The 23,894-nt window shown below is 36.8% G+C and overlaps 2 protein-coding genes across 5 annotated transcripts in view; one reads left to right on the forward strand and one right to left on the reverse strand.

Moving 5' to 3' along the window:
• The first annotated feature begins 3,012 nt into the window (after positions 1-3,012).
• On the forward strand, positions 3,013-9,697 carry HEMK2 (HemK methyltransferase 2, ETF1 glutamine and histone H4 lysine). 3 transcript variants are annotated; one of them, XM_074148635.1, is made up of 6 exons: positions 3,013-3,107; positions 4,279-4,368; positions 4,996-5,086; positions 5,999-6,082; positions 6,734-6,875; positions 7,910-8,365. In XM_074148635.1, exons 1-6 carry the CDS (start codon positions 3,076-3,078, stop codon positions 8,014-8,016), a joined length of 546 nt encoding a protein of 181 aa, XP_074004736.1. In that variant the 5' UTR covers positions 3,013-3,075; the 3' UTR covers positions 8,017-8,365. The 3 variants fall into 3 exon arrangements, with proteins under 3 accessions (XP_074004736.1, XP_074004722.1, XP_074004728.1); XM_074148621.1 differs by having other exon boundaries at positions 3,025-3,221; positions 7,910-9,697; XM_074148627.1 differs by lacking the exon at positions 5,999-6,082 and having other exon boundaries at positions 3,025-3,221; positions 7,910-9,696.
• A 1,906-nt stretch (positions 9,698-11,603) lies between these two features.
• Positions 11,604-23,894, reverse strand: part of LTN1 (listerin E3 ubiquitin protein ligase 1) — a 31,070-nt gene continuing 18,779 nt past the window's right edge. For both annotated transcript variants that reach the window (XM_074146440.1, XM_074146431.1), the window contains 11 exons: positions 22,814-22,949; positions 21,764-21,908; positions 19,693-19,906; positions 19,168-19,405; positions 18,133-18,207; positions 17,004-17,190; positions 16,378-16,549; positions 15,026-15,246; positions 14,319-14,513; positions 13,436-13,603; positions 11,604-12,669 (listed from right to left, as the gene is read on the reverse strand). In XM_074146440.1, the coding sequence (XP_074002541.1) occupies positions 12,607-12,669; positions 13,436-13,603; positions 14,319-14,513; positions 15,026-15,246; positions 16,378-16,549; positions 17,004-17,190; positions 18,133-18,207; positions 19,168-19,405; positions 19,693-19,906; positions 21,764-21,908; positions 22,814-22,949 (1,814 nt within the window). In that variant the 3' untranslated portion in view covers positions 11,604-12,606. The remainder of the gene's footprint in view (positions 12,670-13,435; positions 13,604-14,318; positions 14,514-15,025; positions 15,247-16,377; positions 16,550-17,003; positions 17,191-18,132; positions 18,208-19,167; positions 19,406-19,692; positions 19,907-21,763; positions 21,909-22,813; positions 22,950-23,894) is intronic.

The following is a 23,894-nucleotide window of genomic DNA, read 5'->3' on the forward strand; positions in this document are numbered from 1 at the left end:
CACAGGCACCACTGAAAACGGGAATATTAGCTTTCCAACAATTTCCCCAAATTGAAATAGAATCTGTTTTGGCAAAAACAGTACATTTGTCTACCAAGAAAAACATTTTAGGTAGTTATATAAGCAATAAAAATAAATGTTTTATAAAATTCACCCAGAAGGACTTATAAGTATTAAAAAACCAATAATAATTAACCAGATTTCATGAAGTATGAAATAGCCAAAAATAACAACCACTATAGCCGAAGATGGTGAAGTCATTTCTTCTACCGCACTCCAAAGCCTGACCACCTGTAGAGATTAAAAAAATATATCCAAAGAATTAATTTTCCTAATATGGACACAGTGCAAAATTGTGTCTCTTAACATGACTTCATTTTGCCAAAGTAATGGAATTTTATGCAAGCTTAATATGTTTTACAAGTACTTGTTCTTCTGGCGCAGCAGGAAATCATTGGGAGGACAGATGAAATGAAGGAGTATCTACTGAGTTTCCTTTTGCATTTAAAAAATGGTATTGTCTCCAGCCAGGCTCCTGCTCACTACTGCCCCTTGAAGCAGCCTATTGTGCTCCACTGATGACCAAGCTAATTTAGGAAGAGCAGACACATCAATGTTAACCTCTGTCAGAACCCGCCATTTAGACACAAACATGATAATGCTACTCTGCATCAGCCAAGGGGTTTCCAGTAAAGCAAACCCTTAGTGTTTTCCCACAAGTTAACACCTCAGTTTGCCTGTATGCGGACACCACATTGAAAGACAGAATAATTCCTATCAGAACAGGTTCACGAAAGAGCAAGATAAAGACATAAATTAGGTGGCAACGATGTTTAATTTTGTTGGTGAGATGAAGGTTGAGACAGGTTATGACAACACTTCATGTGGAGGAATAAATTAAAAGAATATAACATTTTACACTAAAATGTAATACTACTAAAAGATCAGGTCCATGAATAAGTTTACTCTGGAAATTGAAGTTTTCTGAATTTCTAGAGTTGCTTTACACACTATACAGTGGAGCAAGGAACCTAAACTCCTTTAAGATAAATCTTGATGGTTTCATTTCTGTTACAGAACAAAAATGATCCTTGAGTTAAAATCTCATCTTTGGAGTTCTGACTATTAATCTCTGGATGTCTGTTTGTATTGACTTACCCCAAAAGATTGGACATAAAGGACACTTGCTTACTACTGACTGATCATAATCCTTTGCGTATATTTCTGGTATATTAATTATGATTCTACATTATTTGTTTGCTACTTCAAAAAGCATTAGCTTTGAGGCTAAAGAGTAGCGCGTTGCTTTTACTTGGAAACTGAAGGCAGGCAACAACCAAAGGCAGATGTAAGGCAGGATGGACTAATACTGAACTTTCAGCTAAGTTTTCTGGATACCTGGCTGGTGAGCTAGTGTCCAGCACTTGGGTCAGGTAACACCAGTCACTACATCTGCAGGGAGAATGGAATTGTCCCCTCCTGTAAGAGTCATGGAGATTCAGCAATTGTTGATCTTTTTTTGTCTGTAGTGTGTGGGCATAGTCCTTTCTCTAAGAAACTACACAAACAAATTTATTGTTACTGCAAGGACTAAGTACATTGATGACATCTTTTCTTCCTCACATGGGTTATGTGGAATAGATGTTCTACGAACTTTCAGGACAAAGTATCTATTTCCTAGTTCTTTGCAATGGGCAGTAAAAGGTGACAACCCCACCATAAAGCAGGAACTCCCTTTCTGTGTTTTCCTATATTCCTATGGAAGGGTGACCTACAGTGGATACAGAAACAAAAGGAATAAACCTAGCTTCAAAATGAGTTAGTTGCATTTATGAACTATGAGCTGCTCAAAAATCAAGGGAAGATACCCTCTTTTTTACAGATGTCATTTACGGTTGCGAGTGAAAAATGGAAATTGTTTATTTTTCCCTAGTTCCAGAGCCAAAAATGGAGGCTAGCAAACAAGACACACGTCAACCCTTAAATGTACTTAAGGCAACAAAGATTAATCATCTACTGGATCTGTCATGTTCTTTTTTTTTTCCTTCTTTTCCCAAAACTGATGCTCTTTAAAATTATTACAAAAATAACATTTTAAGATTCTGGCCTGATTATTAGCAAAGACCTTTTCCATCATTGACCTAGACATTTCCATCAGTGACCTAGACATTTATGTCGCTCTCCGAATTTAAGTATTCAGTGCATTAATAATTGAACACAGACTTTTCATGGGAATTAAGCGCTCATACCCCTCTCTCTCCTGTTTTCAATCAGAATTTTTTTTTTTTCATTTCTGTTTTGTTGTGCAGCGCAGATTATTAATCCACTCTTTCCTCCGGAATTTCCTCTCAATTCTCAGTTTTGCAGCCTCATTTTCATTTGAATTTGGGACTTCATAGGGTTGGACCTAAGGTTGCTGTTAAGTGTCACTGGTGGAGAATCATAGAAACGTATTCTTTCATAACTGGGAAAAAGAGCTTCATTTAAGGAGAATATCAATGTAAGCCTTTCTGCTGTGTGCTTTCGCTGTAGAATTGCCACTTAGAAACTTCCTCAGCACCTCTTTAGTTTGGCTTGCTGCTTGCTATCTTGCCATGCAAAGGTGGTACTTCTCATGATGTAAAAAAAATTAATTTGGGAAGCGGATGCAAAAATAACTAGCAAGAGTAGCAGGTCCCTTTCCCATCAACCTTCAGGGACGGCCAGGTCACCTCCTGTGGGGACGGCTACATGCACTTAACCACTGACTTAGCAAAGATTTTTGATATCGGATTGATTTTCTGAGTATGATGAACCCTGATGCTGGAATTCCACTCGAAACGGCCGTTTCCACTGGAAATTAAGGTTTCCGTTTCACCGACAACGAGGCCAAAGGGGCCGCCTAGGCCGTTGAGCAGCCGTTAGTCCCGCGCTAACCCAAGCCAGCGCTCTCCCACCGCCGGCGCCGGCAACGCCGCGCGCCTCCCCTCAGAGCCCGTGGCCCCACCTCTTTTCCCCGTCGCGCCGGCCCGGCCGGATGGACGTGCCCACGCATGCGCGCCCGGGGAAGCGGGGAATGAAGGGGGGCGGGAGGAGATGGCGGTGGTCCCCGGGCTCCCTACCCCACGGTACGACCACCTGGGGGCGGAGGGGCCTTTCGGGGATGTGTACGAGCCGGCCGAGGACACCTTCCTGCTGCTGGACGCGTTGGAGCGGGACGCGGCCCGCCTGAGGGAGGCTGGGTAGGCGCGGCGGGGGCGGTCCTCGGGAGAGGCGGTAACGGCTCCCCTCCCGGGTCAAGGGGGAGGAACCCCCGCCCCTCGGGGACGGGGTTGTTACACGCTGAGGAGGGGGTGTCCGGCTTCTGCCTGTGGCGCAGGGCCCGGGGGGAGGTGGTGCCCCCCGCTCTCCTCAGGGCGGCTTCGGCCTCTGCCCGTTGGCCGTAGGTTGGAGAGTAATTTTAGGAGCAGCTGCGCCGATAGCTGCTTTTTTCTTTGCTTTTTTCTTTTCTTTTTTTTTTTTTTTTTTTCTTTTTCTTGGTATCGGCAGCAGCAGGTATTTGAATGTGGTTAAAAGCAGCTGTGTCTCAACTTTGAAGAAGCTGTAGGAGTTGCATAGCTGCTCAGGTCGCTGCCCAGTGTCAGTGGCTGTCATCGCCATGGCTGAAGTATGTCTACGTAACTATAACCACTACAGAAATCACCCAAGGAGTTAAGCTTTTAAGCGATTATTTTAAAATTGCTTGCCACTGCTGTTTGTCCAGAGCTGGCTGAAACTCTTCTGAGGTATCTGCGTTTGAGGCCTGCTTTCATTGTGTGGCTTCATGGTGATCATAGAATCAGAATGGTTGGGGTTGGAAGGGACCTGCCAAAGCAGGTTCACCTAGAGCAGGCTGGACAGGAACATCCAGGCAGGCTTTGAATATCTCCAGACATTCTCCCATGATTTCTGTTAGGAGTTCAGTCTTGCAGCAATAAATGTGTAGTAAATGCTGCAGAAATGTAGCTTGCACTATTGAGGTTGTGTAGTTAATGGAAACTTTAACATTAGGCACAGGGGAAACATACATGTTTCCCAAAGTGGCTTGTGATAATCTGGTACCGGTAGCCCTGGCAGCCATTATGAAAGAGACAACATCATGTGGGCTCTAAGGCCCTATGATCAACAAGTATTTCAGCCTGTTTGGGAGACTGGCACTTCAGCAGCAGGCTTCATAACACTGTCTTGACTCATTCTGCATTTGTTGCAGGTGTTCTTATATGTTACAATTAAAAGTCATCCAGAGTTTTCTCTCTTTAGAATTGAGATCTGCCTTGAAATAGGATCTGGATCTGGGGTGGTTTCAACATTTCTAGCTTCTTCCATTATTGGATCCAATGCATTATACATGTAAGTATAATACCACTTACTGAAATTGTTGCATTCAATAATAATTAGCCCTCGCATATATACTTATAATTTTCACATTTAAAAAACTATTCACAAAGAAATATTAGCTCAGTTCTACAGATACAGAAATCAGAGCAAAGAGAGCCTCAACTATTTCCGTCAGGTTTTGTAACAATTAAGTAGTCACGTGACTCAATTCCATTTTCCCCATTTTCCCACTTGTTAGACAAATTGCTGAGCTTACACTTGGGTTTGCTGGGTTGAGTTTTAACCACTGAGAAGTCTTACTGAGGTCAGATGACATAACATCAGTTACCTGCATGTTTGCAGTAGCTGAATTTTATTAGAGACTTGTATGCATATATATTTATGCAGAGCTAGCATTGAAAAGGAAATCCTATGCTTCAGCTTTCAGATGGTCATTAAAAATTCCAGTGCAGTATTGACTCGTTTAACTGCTGATACATTGTGTGTACTTAACTGGCTATTTTGTGTTATTTGCTTGCAAAGTAAAGGGTGCTGGAAAAGACGCTTTGATGAGAGCACGTAAATTATCATGTGGTTCAGAGGGTTAAACTTCCAGATACAGTAGCCAGTAACTTGCACTTCATAATATTTTGCTTTTAGATGCACAGATATTAACCCGATGGCAGCTTACTGTACACTGGAGACAGCTCTGCTTAACAATGTTCACCTTGAGCCAGTCATTACTGACTTGGTAAGATAGATGTTTCAATAGTATCTTCTTTATAGTTTTTCTAACTTTTTAATACGTATTAGAGATACTGACCAGTAACCATAAAGTAGAGAACCACTGTTCTCTTAAGAAGCATGGATGAAAAAAAGAAAATAACAAAATGCCAAAGTGTTTCTGATAGAAGGGAAAACCAAACTACTCAAGCTTTAAAATTCAAATACAAGCTTTAAATATTCATTGAATTAATTTTAAAAATAAATTATTTAGATATAGTTTGGAAAATGCTGCACAAGGAGCTCTTCAGTGACCTGACATTATCATAGCCCTTCCTATAATGCTATGCAGTACTTGGTGCTCAACTCCTTCCGGTTTAATTAGGAACTGCGTATGTTGTTACTTTTTGTTTCTTAGAAAATTTTATATGGAGAAAAGCTTAAGTTTCTCATCTCTTTGACAAGATACTTGTTTAAAATACCCTGAATATATGTTTATAACTGATGAAGATAGGCAACAATAAATGTGATCTAAAATGTATGAACAACTGCTCATACTTGAGAACTGAAATGCAGTTGTCGCAGATTGTTCATTTTGGGTAACAAAATGATGAATTTATTCAAAATTCTTTTATATCTAACTCAAATTCTGAACTGAGCAAGAATAAAGTACTACCTTTGTGTCCACGTATGTGTCTCTTGCTCTTCTACATCCCATACATAACATAGTCTTAAGACTATTGAAATTGTTCTGCTATGAACGGGTACTTCTGCTTGATGCTTCTCTTGCACGTAGGAAGTAAAGTTTAGTGTTTCTGAGTCAGGCTGAAATGCTCAGAATATCCAGCACTACATAACTGTATTTTTACAAAATGTTTGCACTCTTTATGTTTCCAAAAAATAAACCAAACTACAGAAGAATCATCAACTTCATTTATAGGTCAAAGGACTGTCTCCAAGATTAAATGGGAAGGTTGATCTACTGCTATTTAATCCACCATACGTGGTAACACCTTCTGAAGAGGTAGGAAAACTTTGAAATACACAATAAAAATGGTATTTCTACTGTCAGAAAAATGGCAAATCAAATCAGCTCTGGTATGAAAACTGCAGGTTGGTTGTTTGTTTTTTTGTTAAATAAAGGATACTGTAGGACCAGCACTGTTGCTTATAAAGACTACATGAGAATAAGGATTGCTAGCTGCTGCTTTCCATCAAGTATAAACCATGGAAGACTCTCTTAGGCACACTAAGATATCCTTATAGAAGGTATTCAATGGAAGATGTGTTTGTTCCCTGCAAAAATAAATATCCTTTGCTTCTGCAGACTCCTACTCAGAATTTGACACATGAACACTTAAAGGGCCTTCTGGCCACCTTCCACTTGACAAACAAGCTCATAAAACATTAAACAAAAATACATACAAAGCAGGTGACAAAATGTAGTTCTTTTAATTCAGTTTAAGAAAAGAACTTGAAACAAAAGTAGTGTTTATTGTGTAGGAAGTAGTCTTGAAGTAATTTTGCTGCATAAACTAATCTGCTGAATCAAAGTTGTCAGAAGTCTAATGGCAGACACCTAAAGCTAAAGATTATGGTGACATTTCCCTTACAAGTACCACTGACACTTAGGTCATTCTGTATTAAGACAATCTTTGCTTTCATTTTTTCCTAGGTGGAAAGCCATGGAATAGAGGCATCCTGGGCTGGTGGCAAAAAGGGCAGAGAAGTAATGGATAGAGTTTTTCCGTTAGTACCAGACCTACTTTCACCAGGAGGATTATTCTACTTGGTCACAATTAAAGAAAATGATCCAGGTGATCACTTTCCTTGGACCCTTAAAGACGCCAAACCAGATTTATCACTGTATTAATCGAAGTGTTGATCACAGCAGTGTTCTCGAGGTTATCAGACTTCAGTAAACAAGAAAAAGTAGTACATAACATCAGTTGAATCTAACATGGCGACAGCAAACAATTGAAGATTGACAGCATGTATCGAAATTCATATAGGTGGTGTAGGTCATGACTTAGAAATGCTATAATGACTAGAGTGTATCTGCATGCTTCATACAAACCATGGTATCTCTGCAGACTCTTGTGTTTCTCATCTTTCAAGTTTGGGTGAGGGTCTAACCTACAGAGGGACTTTTACGTAACACGATGCCCTTGGAGTCCTTTTTCTGAATTCATGCCTTGTGCATCCAGTATATGATGAGCTAGACCAAAAATATAAGCAAAATTTACCAAAACTAAGAACTTTCTAAGCTACTTTGGAAAATGGTAATATGTAGGTCCTGGGCCCAGCAGCTCTGCCAAGTTGGAAAGGTAACTGTAGGTCTTCTGAACTAAGTAGTGAAGCCAGGCCAACCTTTTCTCATGAAAGAGAATGGTAGGATAAACTTAAAATGCAAAAGCCTTCAGTTAGAAGGAGTAAGTTCAAATCTTTTCTCTACACGTGTCAAAAATGAAAGATGTCACATTTCTGATCTAATTGCTTAATGGTTATATATTATGGAGTAATTTCAAAAAGAAAGATTATTTTTTACAACTGATTAGGCAACTTCTAGGATAAGTTGCTATGAATTTCAGTTTCTCTTACGACTTAGCTTCATAATTGAGTTGTTAATTGCTATTAATAACACCAAAATGCAGAGCTTCACTTAGTAAATTGTAAACTTGATTTGTTCTTGGTGCCAGAGTACTTGGCATAAAAATTGTTCTCTGAAAGAGTAAGAGGATACACTCTATAATCTTTGCTTTACAGCTTATGTTTGGCAGATACATTAGCACTGCCTTTTATAGCAGGTTTCTATATAAACTTGGCTGTAACACTGCACTTTCAATTACAGATGAAATTCTGGAAACAATGAAGAAAAGTGGCTTAGAAGGCACACGAGTACTTTCCAGGCAAGCAGGACAAGAGATGCTTACTATCCTCAAATTTAGGAAGTCTTGATAACTGCTCTAAACCTTCCAGATGGCATGCAGAAAGTTGAACACAGAGTACTGAAGTTGTCAAATCAATTTTTAAGCCAGGATTTTCACCCTCATAATGTGTATCCTCACTTCCTGATTACTGCAGTGAAACTCATCAAGATTCTGTATTTATTTTTAATCCAGATGTTAATCAGCTGTTATCTGCTGTCAGAGGTACAATTGTCCTCTGGCTATCTGAAGGACAGTTGCGGGGGAACTGAAATACCTTACCCTGCTGCATTTGCACTGAAGCACTAAAGACTTTCTCCTCTATAAATAGGTATCTGTATATTTGTCCCCGTGGCTTATTAAAACAATGTATTTGATATAATTCTTCCTGTTTTCATAGCTAGTCTATACCTATGCCGGGTTGAACTGAATACTTGCAATCAGCGTTACTCATTTTGATGTAGCATCAGGCACTGTTACAGGTCTAAGGCACAGTTACTGAGTTTGTTTCTGTAACAAGGAAACAGTGTACTTCTGAACAGAAAGATGCAGTAAGTGTATCTCCAAAGCTGGGACAAAGGGAAGCTATTACTATCCTGAAGTCCTCTGGGCAGTACTGTGGTGGTTGTGCTCCCTTTTACACCATTTTACAAGGAGGGTACTACTATGGAGTATTTCAGATTAGGTGAAGAGTTCTCATCCATGAAGAGGTCTTAAGCGGGGGGGGAAGCATATGAGATGCTATTAAAAAGGCTAGTTACTGAGTAGCTGAAAACAATGACTTTAAGTAAGGAAGTGGAATAAAAGCCCTCCCTCAAAATCACTATCCAAAAGAGGAAGCTATTTCCTGACCACCAGACCCTGATCAAGAGCTTTCCTCTGCAGCCTCCTCCCCCTCCCGGTGCCTACAGAAGGTTCTAATAGAGCATTGTCCCAGCGGTGGGAACAGGCCTATGAGGAAGGTGTTTGGCTCAAATCCAGCACCACTAGTGCTGTCTGGGAGAATGCTTTCAAAGAAACTGACCTTGAAGGGTTTGTGTCAAGTGATGTTATGATGAACCATCAACTAGCTTTTTTTATGGGGACTAAGGTCACAAGGGGATTTTTTTGTAGAATGCTGAGGCACTGAAAAGACTATTCCATTTAAGACTTCAGAACTAAACTTATGACTCTGTAATTACCCAGCTTGCACAAACATTAAAAGTTCTTCCATGTTTTGAGCTGACGACCCAAAAAGCTTATCCAGGGGATTGTAAAAAAGGAGGTTTAGGACAGGCAGAATAACACGTAAGTGTAGGTGCTGTTAGCAGAAACATGAGACTGCAAACCTTGCTCAACCATTTGAGGTATCTTACTGGAAAGGAATGTGAGAAGCTACTTTAGACTCATTCAGATCAAAAGTCAACTTACGATGGTCTGGTATCAAAGTTGTTCCTTATACCATCCTGAAGAAAATACAAAAAGGATTGGATTGCAGGAATTGTATAATGGTGATTATTTTACATCCTAAGGGTCACCATTCCCCAGCTTCAAAGACCACTGAAGAGCAACACTGCAATTCAATTCAACAATTCAAGTACAGCTAAGGCATCCTCTTCAGTAACTTTTTCATCAAATTGTTTTTATATAGCTAAACATGAATGTGAATACAAACACACAGTAGAAGAGTCTAGAGAAACTAGAAATTCTAGTACTTGAAACTACTGAGTCTGAAAAAAAAAAAAAAAATGCATTTCATTGACCAAAGTGAGGCTACACTCGGGACTTTGTTGATTCTTGCCTTCTGAATAATTTGTCTAAGGAATGTCAAAAGTGAGAAACTGAGGGGAAACTTTGTGGCCATCTGTGAAATAACGTTTCCACAGTTTTCCATTGAAGAATTTAAGCACCATTTTGTACTTGCAGTTTACCAACTGGTCAGTTCTAAAGTGTCATTTTTCAATTTGCTTCCTAATTCTAGAACCTTTTTGACTTGATGGCAGACCCTTTGCTAAGCCACGCTTTTTTTTGTTATTTTTCAGTTCTCCCTTACAAAACTGCAAGGAGAGGAGGATTTATGCTTAGTGATTTTGCTTTTATGTAGAATTATGGGGTTTGAGGTTATAATTACAGCAGTAGAGCGGTTTGTATAAACCAAAATGCTGTCATCCTTAGACAGCTCTGGAAGTTTTACGTTGCTAACCACTTTGCCTAACAAAGTTAGGTTGCTGAGCAAAAAATCACAACAGCAAAAGAAGACTTTAAGATGTAGTCAAAACATAGTACAATGAGACCACAGGTTTAACAAAAGGAAGTTTCAGTTAATCTGTCTAGCTTTTAGCTACAGCTAAAGAATTAGTTTTAAAAGGTAATCAAAGATAAAAAAGGGCAGACATCTGGTACAGTAGATCACAATGCTTATCAGCGTATGCAGTTTTAAATTATAAAGGACAGAATAATAAAAATCAGAACAGGAGATCAGAACAGGAAGTGTTATAAAGCATAACATGCTTTCAACAAACAAGGATTTCGCTGGACTATTTAACAACTGGATATTTGACAAAGAACTCTATGTGTCCGCTTTAATGAATCATAAGTCAGTCCTGACCCCACAGTCTTGCTGCCTGCTGCAACTTCAGTAGAAGCACTTGCCAAAATAAATCCGAGTAAGGACAGGGGTGAGTTCTGTAAGAACTGACTCCTATTACGCTCTCATCACCCTGGTGAAGACTGGGAACTAGTGCTAGACCAGATGTCTTTTTTTTCCTTTTTTTTTTTAATTTTGAAGTTTGCTCTGTCTGCACAGAGCTCTGCCTGTACACTTAGCATTTGCCAGGGCACTCCTATTTCCTTCTCTTAGGAAGGCCAAAGAATGCGATGCTTTCCGGAGAGTTTTGGGAAGCATATTCCTGCATTCAGTGCACATGAGAATAAGCTGCACGGCAGATAGAGACTTTCTATGTAATGTCAAGCTTAGAAAGCAAAAATTCTGCTCCCCCAGACTCTTAGGCCCTGCTCTGTCACCAAGCACCAGTGTCGAAAGACATAGTGCTGTGTTGCGAGTGCCTGCACCTCTTTGTTCTAGCAGAACCAAGACAAAAGCCCCCCACAAGGCTGCTCCTAGTAGACAATTTGCAAGTTTGGGTCTGTGGACAAGTTTAAGATGGCTCTAATACCTGGTTAACCACAACCGGCCTTCGAATCAGTTATTTAACTTGCAAAAAAGTCATTTAGAATAACCAGTCTTGTCTGAAACAAAGTGATGCAACTGAGACGATCCTGGAGTTTTAGTATCAGTAATTATGAAAACAATATAGCTTACTCTTTAACCTGTGCTTTCAGACCTTTTAAATACCAGTTTTAAACCCTATCCATTCTCTCTTTCTCAAAAAATGTCAAGAAATTTCTCTTCTAGATGTCCAGCATTACCGGTTATCAACAGCTAAAAATAATTTCTAGAGCTGTGACCTCAAAAAGGACCAATTTTAGGAAAACATACAGAATCTTAAATAAGCAGCTCTTGAGGTACAGCCAATTGATCATGCTATAAACTTGGCATCTGAAAACTATTAATGTATACTATTAATTTCTGAAAGTTTATCACACATGGGAAAAAGCAATCCAGAGACTGCAAAGTTTACCCAAATTCATTTATTCCTCCCCTTTTATTGACTTTTAAAGAAATCCACTACAAATACCATCCAAGTTAGAATATATTAGTATGTTACTGCTGTTAAAAGAAAAGCATGAAATAAATGTATAGTTGAAATTGAGACAATATTAAATTCTGATACATCTGTCACGTTCATTTAAGAGTCATTATTACGGGACAGTGGAAGTACAACGTACAATCAGTGATAATTGTATTGCCAGCTAATGAAGCCATTAACTGCAATCATGAAAACAAGAATTGATCAGGGCATATGCCTTCTCTTTAAAAAGCCAACTGTCAATAAAGAGGTAGTGTTTTTCATGGTCACGCAGGAATGATTGTACTCTCTCTACTTACTTGGGCTTCCAAGTTTTCATGTTTTTAGGGTGCTGGATGGCTGAGGTTTTTTGGGAAAGTAAGACTGTTACAGGTGAAAGCTCAGTTTATAGTTTAGAGCATGCCATGTTTAAATTTTATGCTTTAACAGAAATCCATGCCTTAATGTCTAACAGCAACAACATCCTTTTTTCCCTGCCATAAGAGGAACTACCACGTCTGTACTATAATCAAAAACCAAGTCTTTATACCATCTATGTTAAATTCACCTGTTATATTAAGAGGCGTGATCTGGGTTAAATGCATAACACCATGTTAGAATATACCTAAAATAAGTTTTAATCAGCTATGCCGTGGCTTAAACACCACTTTTCAGACTTAACTCTACATTATTTCTGTATTTTTAACATATTTCAATACCTTGAAAATATACAAATTAAAATAAATTATTCTTACATATTTCTTTATATCAAAGAAGAATCTTCAAACTTACAAAAAACAGTCCAGAGGTAAATATGTGTCATATCCCACTAGTGAAAAATTTAAAGTAACTGACAGTATTTCCAAGTAGTTCACTTCTTTCAACATACAGTTTATTGCCTCCTCCTCTTCATTTATTACTTAGTTCACAAAAGGAAGAAAGACCATTTTATTTCAGAAAAATGTCTCTCGACAGAGTGGACAGGTGGATTTGTTGCTGGATGTGAACCATTTGTACTGGAAGAGAAAGACAACTCTTTAATATATGAATGGAAGCTGAATATCAAGAACACTGGTTTATCGATCATCAATAATAACCATTATTTGCCAATGAATATAAACATCAAAACATGAACTACACTTTAAAAAAAAAACAACGCCAAGAAGACATAGTAAAAAAAACCAAACCCTTTCCACTTGTGTATATATGCATGTATATACATACGCATATGTATATACACATATTACACACACATACAGACACAATAGTAAAGTTTTATTCAAAAAAAAACCACCTGACACAAAGGAATTCTCACCCAGTGTCATTTTAGTATAAAAAGCTAGTGTTTTTGAAGCAGCAATAACTCATCTGTGGTATAGCCATACAGATGCCAACCAGTTCCATGCAACCAATGCCTATCACGACTTGGATACAGCTAAATGTTAATTAACCAGATCAGCAGGGTTTACTAAAGAGCATGCTGCATAAAGTGAAATTTATCCTTTTCTATTTCCGTATCTGAGCTGGTAACAACAAGATGCTGTTGCTACACCCTACGTGGATGTAATGGCTTATGTTTTAGTGAATGTGAGATGGATACTTCAAAAGTGGGTAGTACAAAAAATGGATAGTACAAAATCCATACATATAATTCATGAGTTCTGTTAATCCCAGAGACTCCGACAACATAGTGGAGAACTAACGGTATTACAACAAAAGTTCCTTGTTCAAACTGTAAATGGATATTTTGCCTACTTAAAAGCATTCAGTCTAGGTACTTACCAAGCAAGCTGAATGAAACTTTTTCTTGCATGTTCTGCAAGCTTTTTTAGGAAGAGAATAGTTGGAGCCATGAATGACTGAAAAACAGATCATGCAATCTTCAATGCCCTCAAAACGTTTATCCACATTATTTTTCCACAACGATAAGCCTTCCATTATACTTCCATTCTAACAGAGAGAAAACAGCTGTTAATGCTGCAGAATTCCTTCAGATTATTCTTACTGTTATTCCTAAACACATGAAGGAAACAAAGCCTGGAAGATTTATAACCTGAAATCACAGGCAATATATGCAGTGAGCAATTTATAAAGCCAACACATGAAATACAGATGACAGTCTAATCTACAGAAATGCAAGCATCTATCACAATGAAAAGAAAGCACTTACAAGGGTGATTTTAAAATTTTCAATCATTGTTTTGTTTTGTTCTAACCATAGATGATGCAACTTCAGCAACCACCAATCTTTTAGAGAATTTCATGTACTGGGGTTTTTGTTGGTTTTTGGGGGGTTTTTTTCAATTTATAGTCGAGACGGCTGACATGGTTTGGGCTGGGCTGGCCACTAAAATGAACAACAGATGGTCTCTTTAAACCAGGGCAGATGGCATTGCCACATGGGGCAAACAGTGGCCCATGTCTTAAGAGGTCTAAATTTTTAACTTCGGCTATAAATTTAAAAGGACTTACTAAGAGGTAATTTTACTCTCTGTGTCAGCATCTGGAGAAAAGCAGATGGCAACAGTGACCAATTCTATAAAGTCCTTTGAGATCGACTGATGAGATCCTTTATACCGATCTAAATAATATTACATTACTAAGAATTTTTTTCTGTTATCGGGACTCTTAAGTTTTCAAAATGATGGGCTTTCTCTAAACTCACCTGATGTGTAAGGTATGTGCTCAACTGTAGCATCCAATTGCGCCATTGCTGTACAGCCACACCGACCCTCTTTCCACTCTCAACTGTTATGGATCCCAGTGGGTAATTGGATGGAAGCTGTATTATTAGTTCAATAAATATATCATCAACTGAGTAAGTAGCGATGACTTCCCGTGCAGCAGACCGAGCTTTTACCTGCGAAGACAGCGCATGTATTAAAAAACTCCACAGAGAGATATGCACCATCTCTGGTCTTTTTATACATATATATAAACAATAAATACTTTACTACACACATTAAATAGTTTTCTTAGACCAGGAAAACACTTTTCTCAAAGAAAATAAAAATCCCCTCCTATCTTGGCAAACCAAAAAGAAATTATCAGCCATTTTTCAATCTACTGATTACATTTTTTAATAAACCAAAAAGAAGTATATTGATAGCAGTATCTCCCACTTACCCCCTCAACTTCTCCAACATCATAAAACCCATTCTTTTCTATTTTTTCCAAACAGAATATTAATAAACATCAACTTAATATATCAATACCAAGCTAAATTGTGCTTTCATCGGTCATTTAGAATAACAAAAATGCAATCGTATACCACACTGTAATACAGTCTGGTTCTGAGAAGTAACATTTCTTAAAATGTTTGCAAAAAAACTGAAGTAAATCAACAAAAAGAAGAAAAGAAGTCTTACTAACCGTTATGCCATTGAATAACTGTGTGCTATTCTGAACAGAAGATATTTCCTGTGAAGAAAGCACGCTGCTGACATACTTGCTTGTAAATTTATCTACAACATTGAAGACACGTTTCTCACAGCTATTCCACCAAAGCCTGACCATGGCTGGCAAGTCTTTCAGCGTTATATGGTACACAGAGCAGGCCAAGTGCGGGATCTGGGATGACAGGACTCCTGTCCCTGGGAGGAAAAGAAAGGATGTTGAAATACTCTTAATGCATTAGTCACAAATGCTGGTTCAGCCACACCACATAAAAAAATTTTGATACCAACATAACTGTGGTAACTGGAATTTCACGTACGTGCTCCTTCTGTATTTGCTACAATTAGTGCTTGTTTGACTCTGCCTTTCTCCATGAGGCTGGTTCCTTTGTTTCTCAGGCTAACACTTCACAACTGGAAATGCATCTTCTAATTTAGAGATGAACTCTTGGTGAACTACCAGAAATCAAGAATAATTTTATATTCTGGAAATGACAAAACGTTCACCAATAAGATGTTTGGAGCACACCTGAGATTTGCAGTGTTCTACAGAAGTGCATAAAGAGAAAAGGGAAATCTTTTTCTTGGGATATCACGTTAGTAATTCTTTCTTACTGTCATCCAGATAAATCATTCTGTAACACACAGTGATGTTCGAGCAAAAAATTACAAGTGAGAACTCAGTATCTTTGCTTACAGGTATATGTAAATACAGGTTACAGGTACATAAAAAAATTATCTCAATGAAGTAACTTTCAAAACTAATTCTCTTTTTCATATTTCTTAGCTAAAAAAACCCAGCCTATCTTCTCTCATCATGGTTGATTAACTCTGGGTCTTCTGAACAGTGTGATGAAAACACCACACCATTTAACGTCTCAAAATTTTTTAAACAATATTAAAATGTATTTTTATTTGTTTCTTATTTATGTATTAAAACAGAAGAAAAAAATAGAAATTCCATTTAGTATAAAAAAAATTATCTAGAAGAAATAGAAAAGTTCCAGAATAAATCACACATTTTTAGTTATTCTGGAATCTTTGCATACATTCAGGATTCAGATAGAAGCAATGTATTATTTCTGCCCTAAGTGAATAATGTAAGCATTTCCTGGTTTGTATGGGTTTTTTTCTTGATTTTTCTGATGAATATTTCAACTTTGTTTAAGGTTCAAATGGGGAGTGTTAGCCAAAGATTTTTAAACATTTGTATGTATTTGCGTATTTTATAGGTAAGATTTTCTAAATATGTATTTTTAAGCAGAACAAATATTTAAATTTCAGCAATATCAAAACTCTCTCAAATGCTAAAATACAGTTTTTACTAACCTTTAACATCCAAATGAAGCTCTTCAGTAAAGAAGGTTTTTGTGTCCTTATTTGGAACATCTGAAGTTGGCCCAGAAAAGACAGGGTTTTCAGGCATAAGCCGGAACAAGTGATAAAGCAGTTTATTCAAGCTTTTAATTCTTCTAAGGTATTGAGAGTAGAGAACTCGCAGCTGATAGTGTTAAAAAAACCCAACAAAACAAACCACAAAATACAGATGAGACTTAGCAAATATAGCTTAATCTGTAAATAATACAAGTATGTTTCTGTAGGGAGGAAGAGCAAGACTGTGATTCAGAACAAGTGTTTAGAAGAGTAATTTAGTTCTCTGCACCATTTTGAATGATTATAAGATCATAAAATGTAGCAAGCTTGTTTGAAGATGCCAGAAAGAATCATCTATTAATGTATCTTAATTCTTTATTACCCTATAATTACCATCCTTAACTATTGCAGTGCAAAAGCATAAGTCTGTTAATGCTTTCAGAATTCCACTAATTCCACAAAAACACGATGTAAGAAGATACAAAACTGAAAAAATATAAATGCTGGATGAAACTTCAAGATTCAAACCAAATAAGCATGTTAAGAAATTCAATTAAAAGGAAAAGACTCTGAACATATACCTGAGAAGAAGCTGCTTTGAAGAAAGCTAAAGTTAACTTCCAAGTGAGAAGATAACCTAGAACAAGGCAGAACTCATCGCTCAGGGGCTGAATAACTGCAAATTCTCCAACTGGAATGCATTCCAGGATGTTTTCTAGCAGGAGTTCTTGAGTGGCCAGGACAGACATAAGAGCCGCTGGAGGTGATCTATGGACAAATGTTATTTGGTATAGTAAATTTAAATCTTGAGCAGAGCATTAACTGCATTTATATTCACAGTGTTCCTAAACAGCTGATAGTAAAGCCATGTATGTAGAACATAAAAGGGGCCTTTTATTACAGGAAAATTTATTGTCAGATTCACACACTGCTAGACTTTAAGATTTTTTTTTTTTTTTCCCCTGAAATGGACAGTTGGTGTTTTAACCTCTTGCAAGACAAATATAAACTGAATGTTGATCACTTTAATCTGAAAGTGGTCTACAGCTGAGCTGATTTAACCTAGACCATGGACAGCTAGTTTGCTTTCTTCTTTGTCTGTCAAGTGACACCAACAAAGGAACAACTGAACAATGGATCTCCTCATCACTGAATGTGTGGGGTCTGGGCTTTTGCATTGGATTAAAAAGCCTTTTGCAGCTCCATAGTAAGGAGAGGTATTAATCATTGGGCTGAGGTAAAAAAAAAAAAGATATTTTTTTTTAAAAAACAATTACCATATTCCCTCTTCAAACTGTTGACTTCATCAGATTCAAGTTGTATAAAACACCCAGGTCAATTTTGGAGGTTCAGGAAACTGAAGTTACCTGTGCAGCTGGACACAGTCTGAATACAGCAGTCCAGTAACAATCTGTCACAATTTTACAATATAGAGCATATACGTTGCACTTACTTTAGTAAAAATTTTACACTTACTCTAGTAACAATTGGAAACAATGGCAAATATTGTTTCCAGTCCTAGCAGGAAGGCAGACTTAACCATTTATATTTAAGATTTTCAATATTTATGACCCTACTGTCATAGCCATGTCATTTTTTTTCTTTCAACTTCTCCTGACAGGCGACTACACTGCTGCAAATCTCAACTCTTGTAACACCTTTTAAAAATACAGAAAACGGTCATAAAAACCATGAGAAAAAAATACACACAATGCCAGTTCCTCCTCTTCATCACCGTAAGATTTGAGATCTTCATCATCAAATTTAGGCAATTCAGGCATTAATCTATAGAAATATGGAAAGGAAATCAGATTTAATTTTTATTATTTTAGTACGTGATGCATAGTTCTTTGCTTATTAGCATCAACATTAATGATAAGCAATAAAATAATGGCAATTACTCCTTAATAACAACACAGAATCTTTAAGACACATGTCACCATTGCAAATTTAGTGCCCAAATGACAGTATCCAATAAGCACGTAGTCTTGCTCCATTCTTTTCCAGACCTTTTACACTTCCTGAGTCATGCTAAAATAAACTTTTCTATCTCAGAATAAAGCTATTCTTTAGATATAAAGCTATAGCTTTATAACTTTATATTCTTTAGCTATATAGCTATAAAGTGCAACTTCATGCCCCAGTGTAAGTAAAAGATAATGGTAGCTTCTTAGGCTTAAGCCATCTCTCTCTCAATCTGCATTTTGAGCAAACACACACTATTTTTCAAATTCTGTACTATTAGAGATATCCAAAAAGTTCACAAGAATACTACAAATTTGTATTCACTTTCTTCATTTTCTTATCTAAAATAGGGAAAATGAAAAGGTTATACTATTTAATGATACTGTCAGAGCCAGATTAAACCTACAGTATTTCAGTTTACATTTTAGGATTCTCTTGAGTGTTAAAACAGCGGCTAAAAATAAATAGCTTTATAGTGACAATACTGATATCTATGCAACTGTGGTACAGAAAATAAAATTGTATCTTCACATACTGCAGTAAAGTTTCTCAGTATATAGTTAGTCTACTTTTACAACTAAATTTAGCATTTGTAGCTTTATATAATGTTCTCCAATACAGAACACGACTTGCCCAGTTCAGGATTTTCTCCCGTAATGGACCATGACTTTGCTAAACACATCTCTAAGTGCATGTTCTACAGCATATTTAAAAACATAGAAAGGATTTGGAAGCACGTGGAAGGAAGGTGAAGGAAGTAAGAAATGTGTTGATTCTTACTTATGCAACATATGGTAGACAGAAATCTGTACAGGTCTAGCCCGGAAAAGCAACAACGGAGATAATGTATTTAGTAGAGTCTGGAGTTTATCTGGAAGATTTGTTTTCTGGCCTGCAACAAACTTCGCTGGCAATTTATGGTTTAACAACTGGTCCTTCGAGATGTATGTTAGAGCTTCACCCAAAGACGTTAAGACAGAGTTCTGAAAGGAGCCTTCAGATGCATTTTTGGTTTCTCCTATTTAAAACAGAGAAAGACAAGCTGTGATACAGAATGTATGGACGATATCATAAACAAGCATTACTAGAAATAACTCAAACTCTGCTAATCAGAATCCATCGAATCTTGAAAGTCACAATGTTAAGTGCAATTACTTTACTAATTAGCATATAAGTGTTCAAAAAAGTGAGTTTTTATAAGCTACATTGACATAATATTCCTATAAATTAATAATACAGCCTGTCAAATTCTATTTCAGAATAGCCTGACAGGCACCACTATTACCCTCCTTGCCGTATACTTGCCTGTGACTTTCACCAACAAAGGTAACAGCAAATTGTGAATTCCTTCAGAAAAGAATTCTTTCCATTCACTGATCAAGTTCACAGGAAGGTTGTCAGTAGCTTCAGGAGATGCAGCTTCAAAGTAAGCGCTAAGGGCAGATGCTAAGTCACAACTGACACAAGCAAAAATCTGCACAAGCGGGACATGATAAAGCGAATGGTTTTCAGTTGTTGTCTAGGAGGAAAAAATAAAAGGAAGATTTCTTAACTATAAATTTGCTTTAAAATACCTGTTTCACGTTCCCTGTATACACCAGAAAGTGTAATTTCAAAGACAACTCAATTGCAAAGCCATTTTAAAACAATTTGGGAGAAAAAAAGAAAAAAGTTTAAAAATATAATCTGTATTTTAGTAAGATAAATTATTGCTGAAAATTATTGCCAAGTCTCATCAGCATTTAGAACCCTGGATTGCTTCCTTTATATGACCTTCTTTATAATGACAGAAAGAAACTGCCACCAAGTGGATTCAAGCAGAAATGTACACAACTGGTGCTTATCTGGAGCACTTGTTCAGCCAAGTGAGTCAAAATGGATCCATGAAGGGCTCTCACTTTTTTCTCCCAAACATGTAAGTATAACCAATGTGATGCTTTTATTTCCAAATTGCAGAAGAAAATGGGCAATATACTACCGTAATCTGGAAATTATTGAAGTGACGATCAGGAGAATATTTTTCTCTTCCCGAACATAGCCCCTTCTTCTTACTTTTATTCTTACTAGTTTCCCCAAATAAGGAATATCATTAAATATTTAAAATATTCCCAAGCACCTAATCTATGCAATGAGTTTGTTATAAAAGTTTGTTGTTTCTTTTGCAGGTTGTTTTGTCTTGAAATTGAAAAAATAGTTTTGAGGGACACACAGAACAGGAAAGATTAATCCTGAGACCAAAAATGCCCAAATGTAAGTTTCCAGCCTGCCCTTCTAAGTGTGTAGTGACAGAGGATGCTACAATTGTTTAAAAACAAAAAAACAACTCCAACCAAACAAAAACAAAAAAAGCACTAGAGGGTGAGAGATTCTGCATCTTCATTTGATTAATAAAGACTTATTCAGCTGTTCACACTGACTTATTTTCTAACATTAGAATATAATTTTGATGTTTCATGTGATCATTTAGATATTGAAATGCAGATACTGCTTTTCATTCAGTTAATTTTTGTATGTCATGTTAAGACTTTGGTCTTAAAGGGATATTATTTTTCAACATAGAGGCCTACGGCAGACACATTTCAAAATTACTCTCCAATTACCAATGCCATTACTAAACATTGTATTACTTCAAGGGGGAGGTAATTTCATCTCCATATACAAAAAGGAAGAGGAGATACAGTATTGCTTGTGCTTTTAAGCCACACATAACTTTTGCCAAAGTTCAATGAATTTGTGCAATTCTTTTACCATTGTGTCAAATATTTGCTAAGCTGAGATAACTATGTCCCTGCCATATCCAGCGAATAATGTAAAAAGCTAAGTACATCAAAACTGAAGATGTAATATTAGCACTCATGTGGTAGGTAAAGCTTTTTTCTTAGTTCCGTATTTCAATTGAGATGCTTTTTAAAATAAGTTATCTTTGAAATGCTGAGTACCCAGCTATTAATATCTATCATTACTCTAAAGCACTAGGAAGTTAACACACGCATTAGATGAAATGAAGTTAAAATTAAGACCACTGCATTCTAAACTCTAAGTAAGAATGATTAGGAGCACTCCAATTTCCATTCATCTTGGCAATCCTCATGCATCTTTGTTCCAATTTAATTGCTATGTGGCATAGCTTCTACAATGTTTTATTGTATCATCCTGACACCCAACTTTCCACTTAAAAAGTTCACCTATTTACAAATATACAGCTTTCAAAGATTTAGGATGAAATGTCAACCAGACATCCCAGTATGATTTTAAAAATGTAGTTATTTTGTAGCATATTTTTTTATCCTGCCCGCCCCTCTAGGTTCAGAGGGCATCAGGAGGATCCTATTAAAAGCTGCAATGCAATGATTAGTAATAGTCTCTTTCATGTTACCTCTAACCAGGCCAGCATGGAGCACATGATGAAGTCCCATTCAGTATCGGCCAAAGGAGCTGTGGAATACTTCAGCAGCAAGGGAAGGTAACGCATCATCTCTATGTTGAAACCAAGCAACTGAGCACTTGTTTCTTTCAGATTGCTGCAATAAAAATACAACTAAAGCTTACACATATTCATGTCGTAGACACAAATATTTGTATTCTTGCCTTCACTCCTCTTACGACAAATTAGTCTTGCATCGGGCTCTGCCCCACATGCTTTTCATACTCTGTCTCTCACAGAGTTAGAATACTACATTAGCTGCCAAGTCTAAATAAGTCAGTCAACAGGAACAAAATAGACTATTGGAGCTACTTGCTCATTTGCATGCTATACAGATTCCTAAAACTGCACAATTTTCATATTCACTCAAGTCATATAATTCCATAAACTATGAAATTTAGCAATTTTAAATAAATCAATGCAAGAAAAATAATCAAATTATTTTTAAAATTAGTAACTTATATAAGCCCTCAAGTGTCCAAATAGTGTACATTATTTCAAGACTTTGTTGCCTGGATTTTTCTCACTATACTCAAGACAAATGAATCTCAGTACATTTTCACTCCTTGCTGGAAGCTTTCCAAGTTATATTTTCAGGTCCAGAATTTAAAAATAAAAAACACACCTATGTTTGATATCCAAGTACTCTTTCTGCTACCTAAATAAGCAATCAGAATTTGGAACTGAGTATCCAGCAACACCTACAAAAGCTGGTCAGTTCTGAGTGCTTTTGAAAACAGTAGGCATCTAGGTGCATTAAGAAAGCTCGTTTCCCAGTCTTCAATCTCCCGCGTAACTTTCTTCAGTATGAGTTATTAGATACTTAAAGGCTGGTATATTAAAGTGAGGGATGCAGTTCCACAAAGGCTTAAAAATGTAATATTAGAACAGTGGATAGTGGTTGTAACTTACAAATTGATTTTGAGTTAATAACCACTCTGTATTTTTAAACTCCTGTTCTAGAAATTAAAAAAAGTCAAATTATCTCAAAGTAGCACCCACCAGCTAAAGAGAAAGCTGTCCTCATTATCATTTTTCCAAGACATGATGATTTTTAGTATTCCAGGTAGTAGATGATCACAATCAATACTTCTATCATCCAAGCAGGAGTTCAAAATGGAAAGACACCCAAATGCTCCTATAACATAATAATAATAATTAATAATAATAATAATAATTATAGTCATACTCAATAGGTCTTAATTATCAAGACAAACAAAACATTGTAACATATGTTAATTGACTGGATTGTTTTATTTGAACTTAACATTAATATCATAAGATAGCTTGGATAATACCTAAGGTTTTTTCATTGAACACTTAAACCAGAGATGCCACTGCTGAATCAGAAATACTATATCCAACTTATACTTCAAAAAACCGAAAACAAACCAAAAAAACCCCTCAAACCAACAAAACCTCCTAAAAGATTGTTGGTTTATACAATTAACAAAAAGGGAAAATGCCTGCTAAGATTTAAATCTATTTGTGCTACTGAAAATGTTGTATGCTAAGCAATAATTCAGACAGATAATTAAGTAAATGTAACTGCAAGTTGTGAATTCCAATAATGTTGTAAGAGTGTTAATTTTTACTGTCAGAGTAAAGTACTACTGTTGTACTAGTAGTGTTTTCCATTTTTAAGGAAAACCGCATATAGCTAGATTTCTTGGAGAACACGAACATTTTTTCCAAGCATGATGAAAAATAATTAAGTAAATTAAAGTATTATTTACGCATAGCAAAACCAACCAAACAAACCTCTTCACTTAAGTAGAAGTGCAATGTTTTACAAGAACTTTACCAGCATTTTACTGCTCTGAAAAAAAAAATTAAAACTTGAATGGTAAGCCCACAACCTACGTCACACTTGATGGGAAAATTTGTGTATATATATTTTCTGCTCAGGAATCCCTAGGAAAATGAGAAGCAGCAGAAAGGAAAATGCAGACCAGCATTACAAACAAGAGCACTTCACACAGGAGAGAAGTGAGGATTCTTTTTCCCATGTTCTGTATAAAGTTTCACAGACAAATTCAGTTGGTTCACCAGTTCACTCAGAAAGCCAGGAAGGCTTCACTAA

Source organism: Numenius arquata, chromosome 1, assembly GCF_964106895.1.
Source record: "Numenius arquata chromosome 1, bNumArq3.hap1.1, whole genome shotgun sequence".
Lineage (NCBI taxonomy): Eukaryota > Metazoa > Chordata > Aves > Charadriiformes > Scolopacidae > Numenius > Numenius arquata.

Coding starts and splice junctions, on each gene's coding strand:
- HEMK2 (XM_074148621.1), top strand. CDS start 3,076: ATGGCGGTGGTCCCCGGGCTCCCTACCCCACGGTACGACCACCTGGGG. Junction 4,369..4,995: donor GGATCCAATGCATTATACAT/GTAAGTATAATA, acceptor TTTTGCTTTTAG/ATGCACAGATATTAACCCGA. Junction 6,876..7,909: donor AATTAAAGAAAATGATCCAG/GTGATCACTTTC, acceptor TTTCAATTACAG/ATGAAATTCTGGAAACAATG.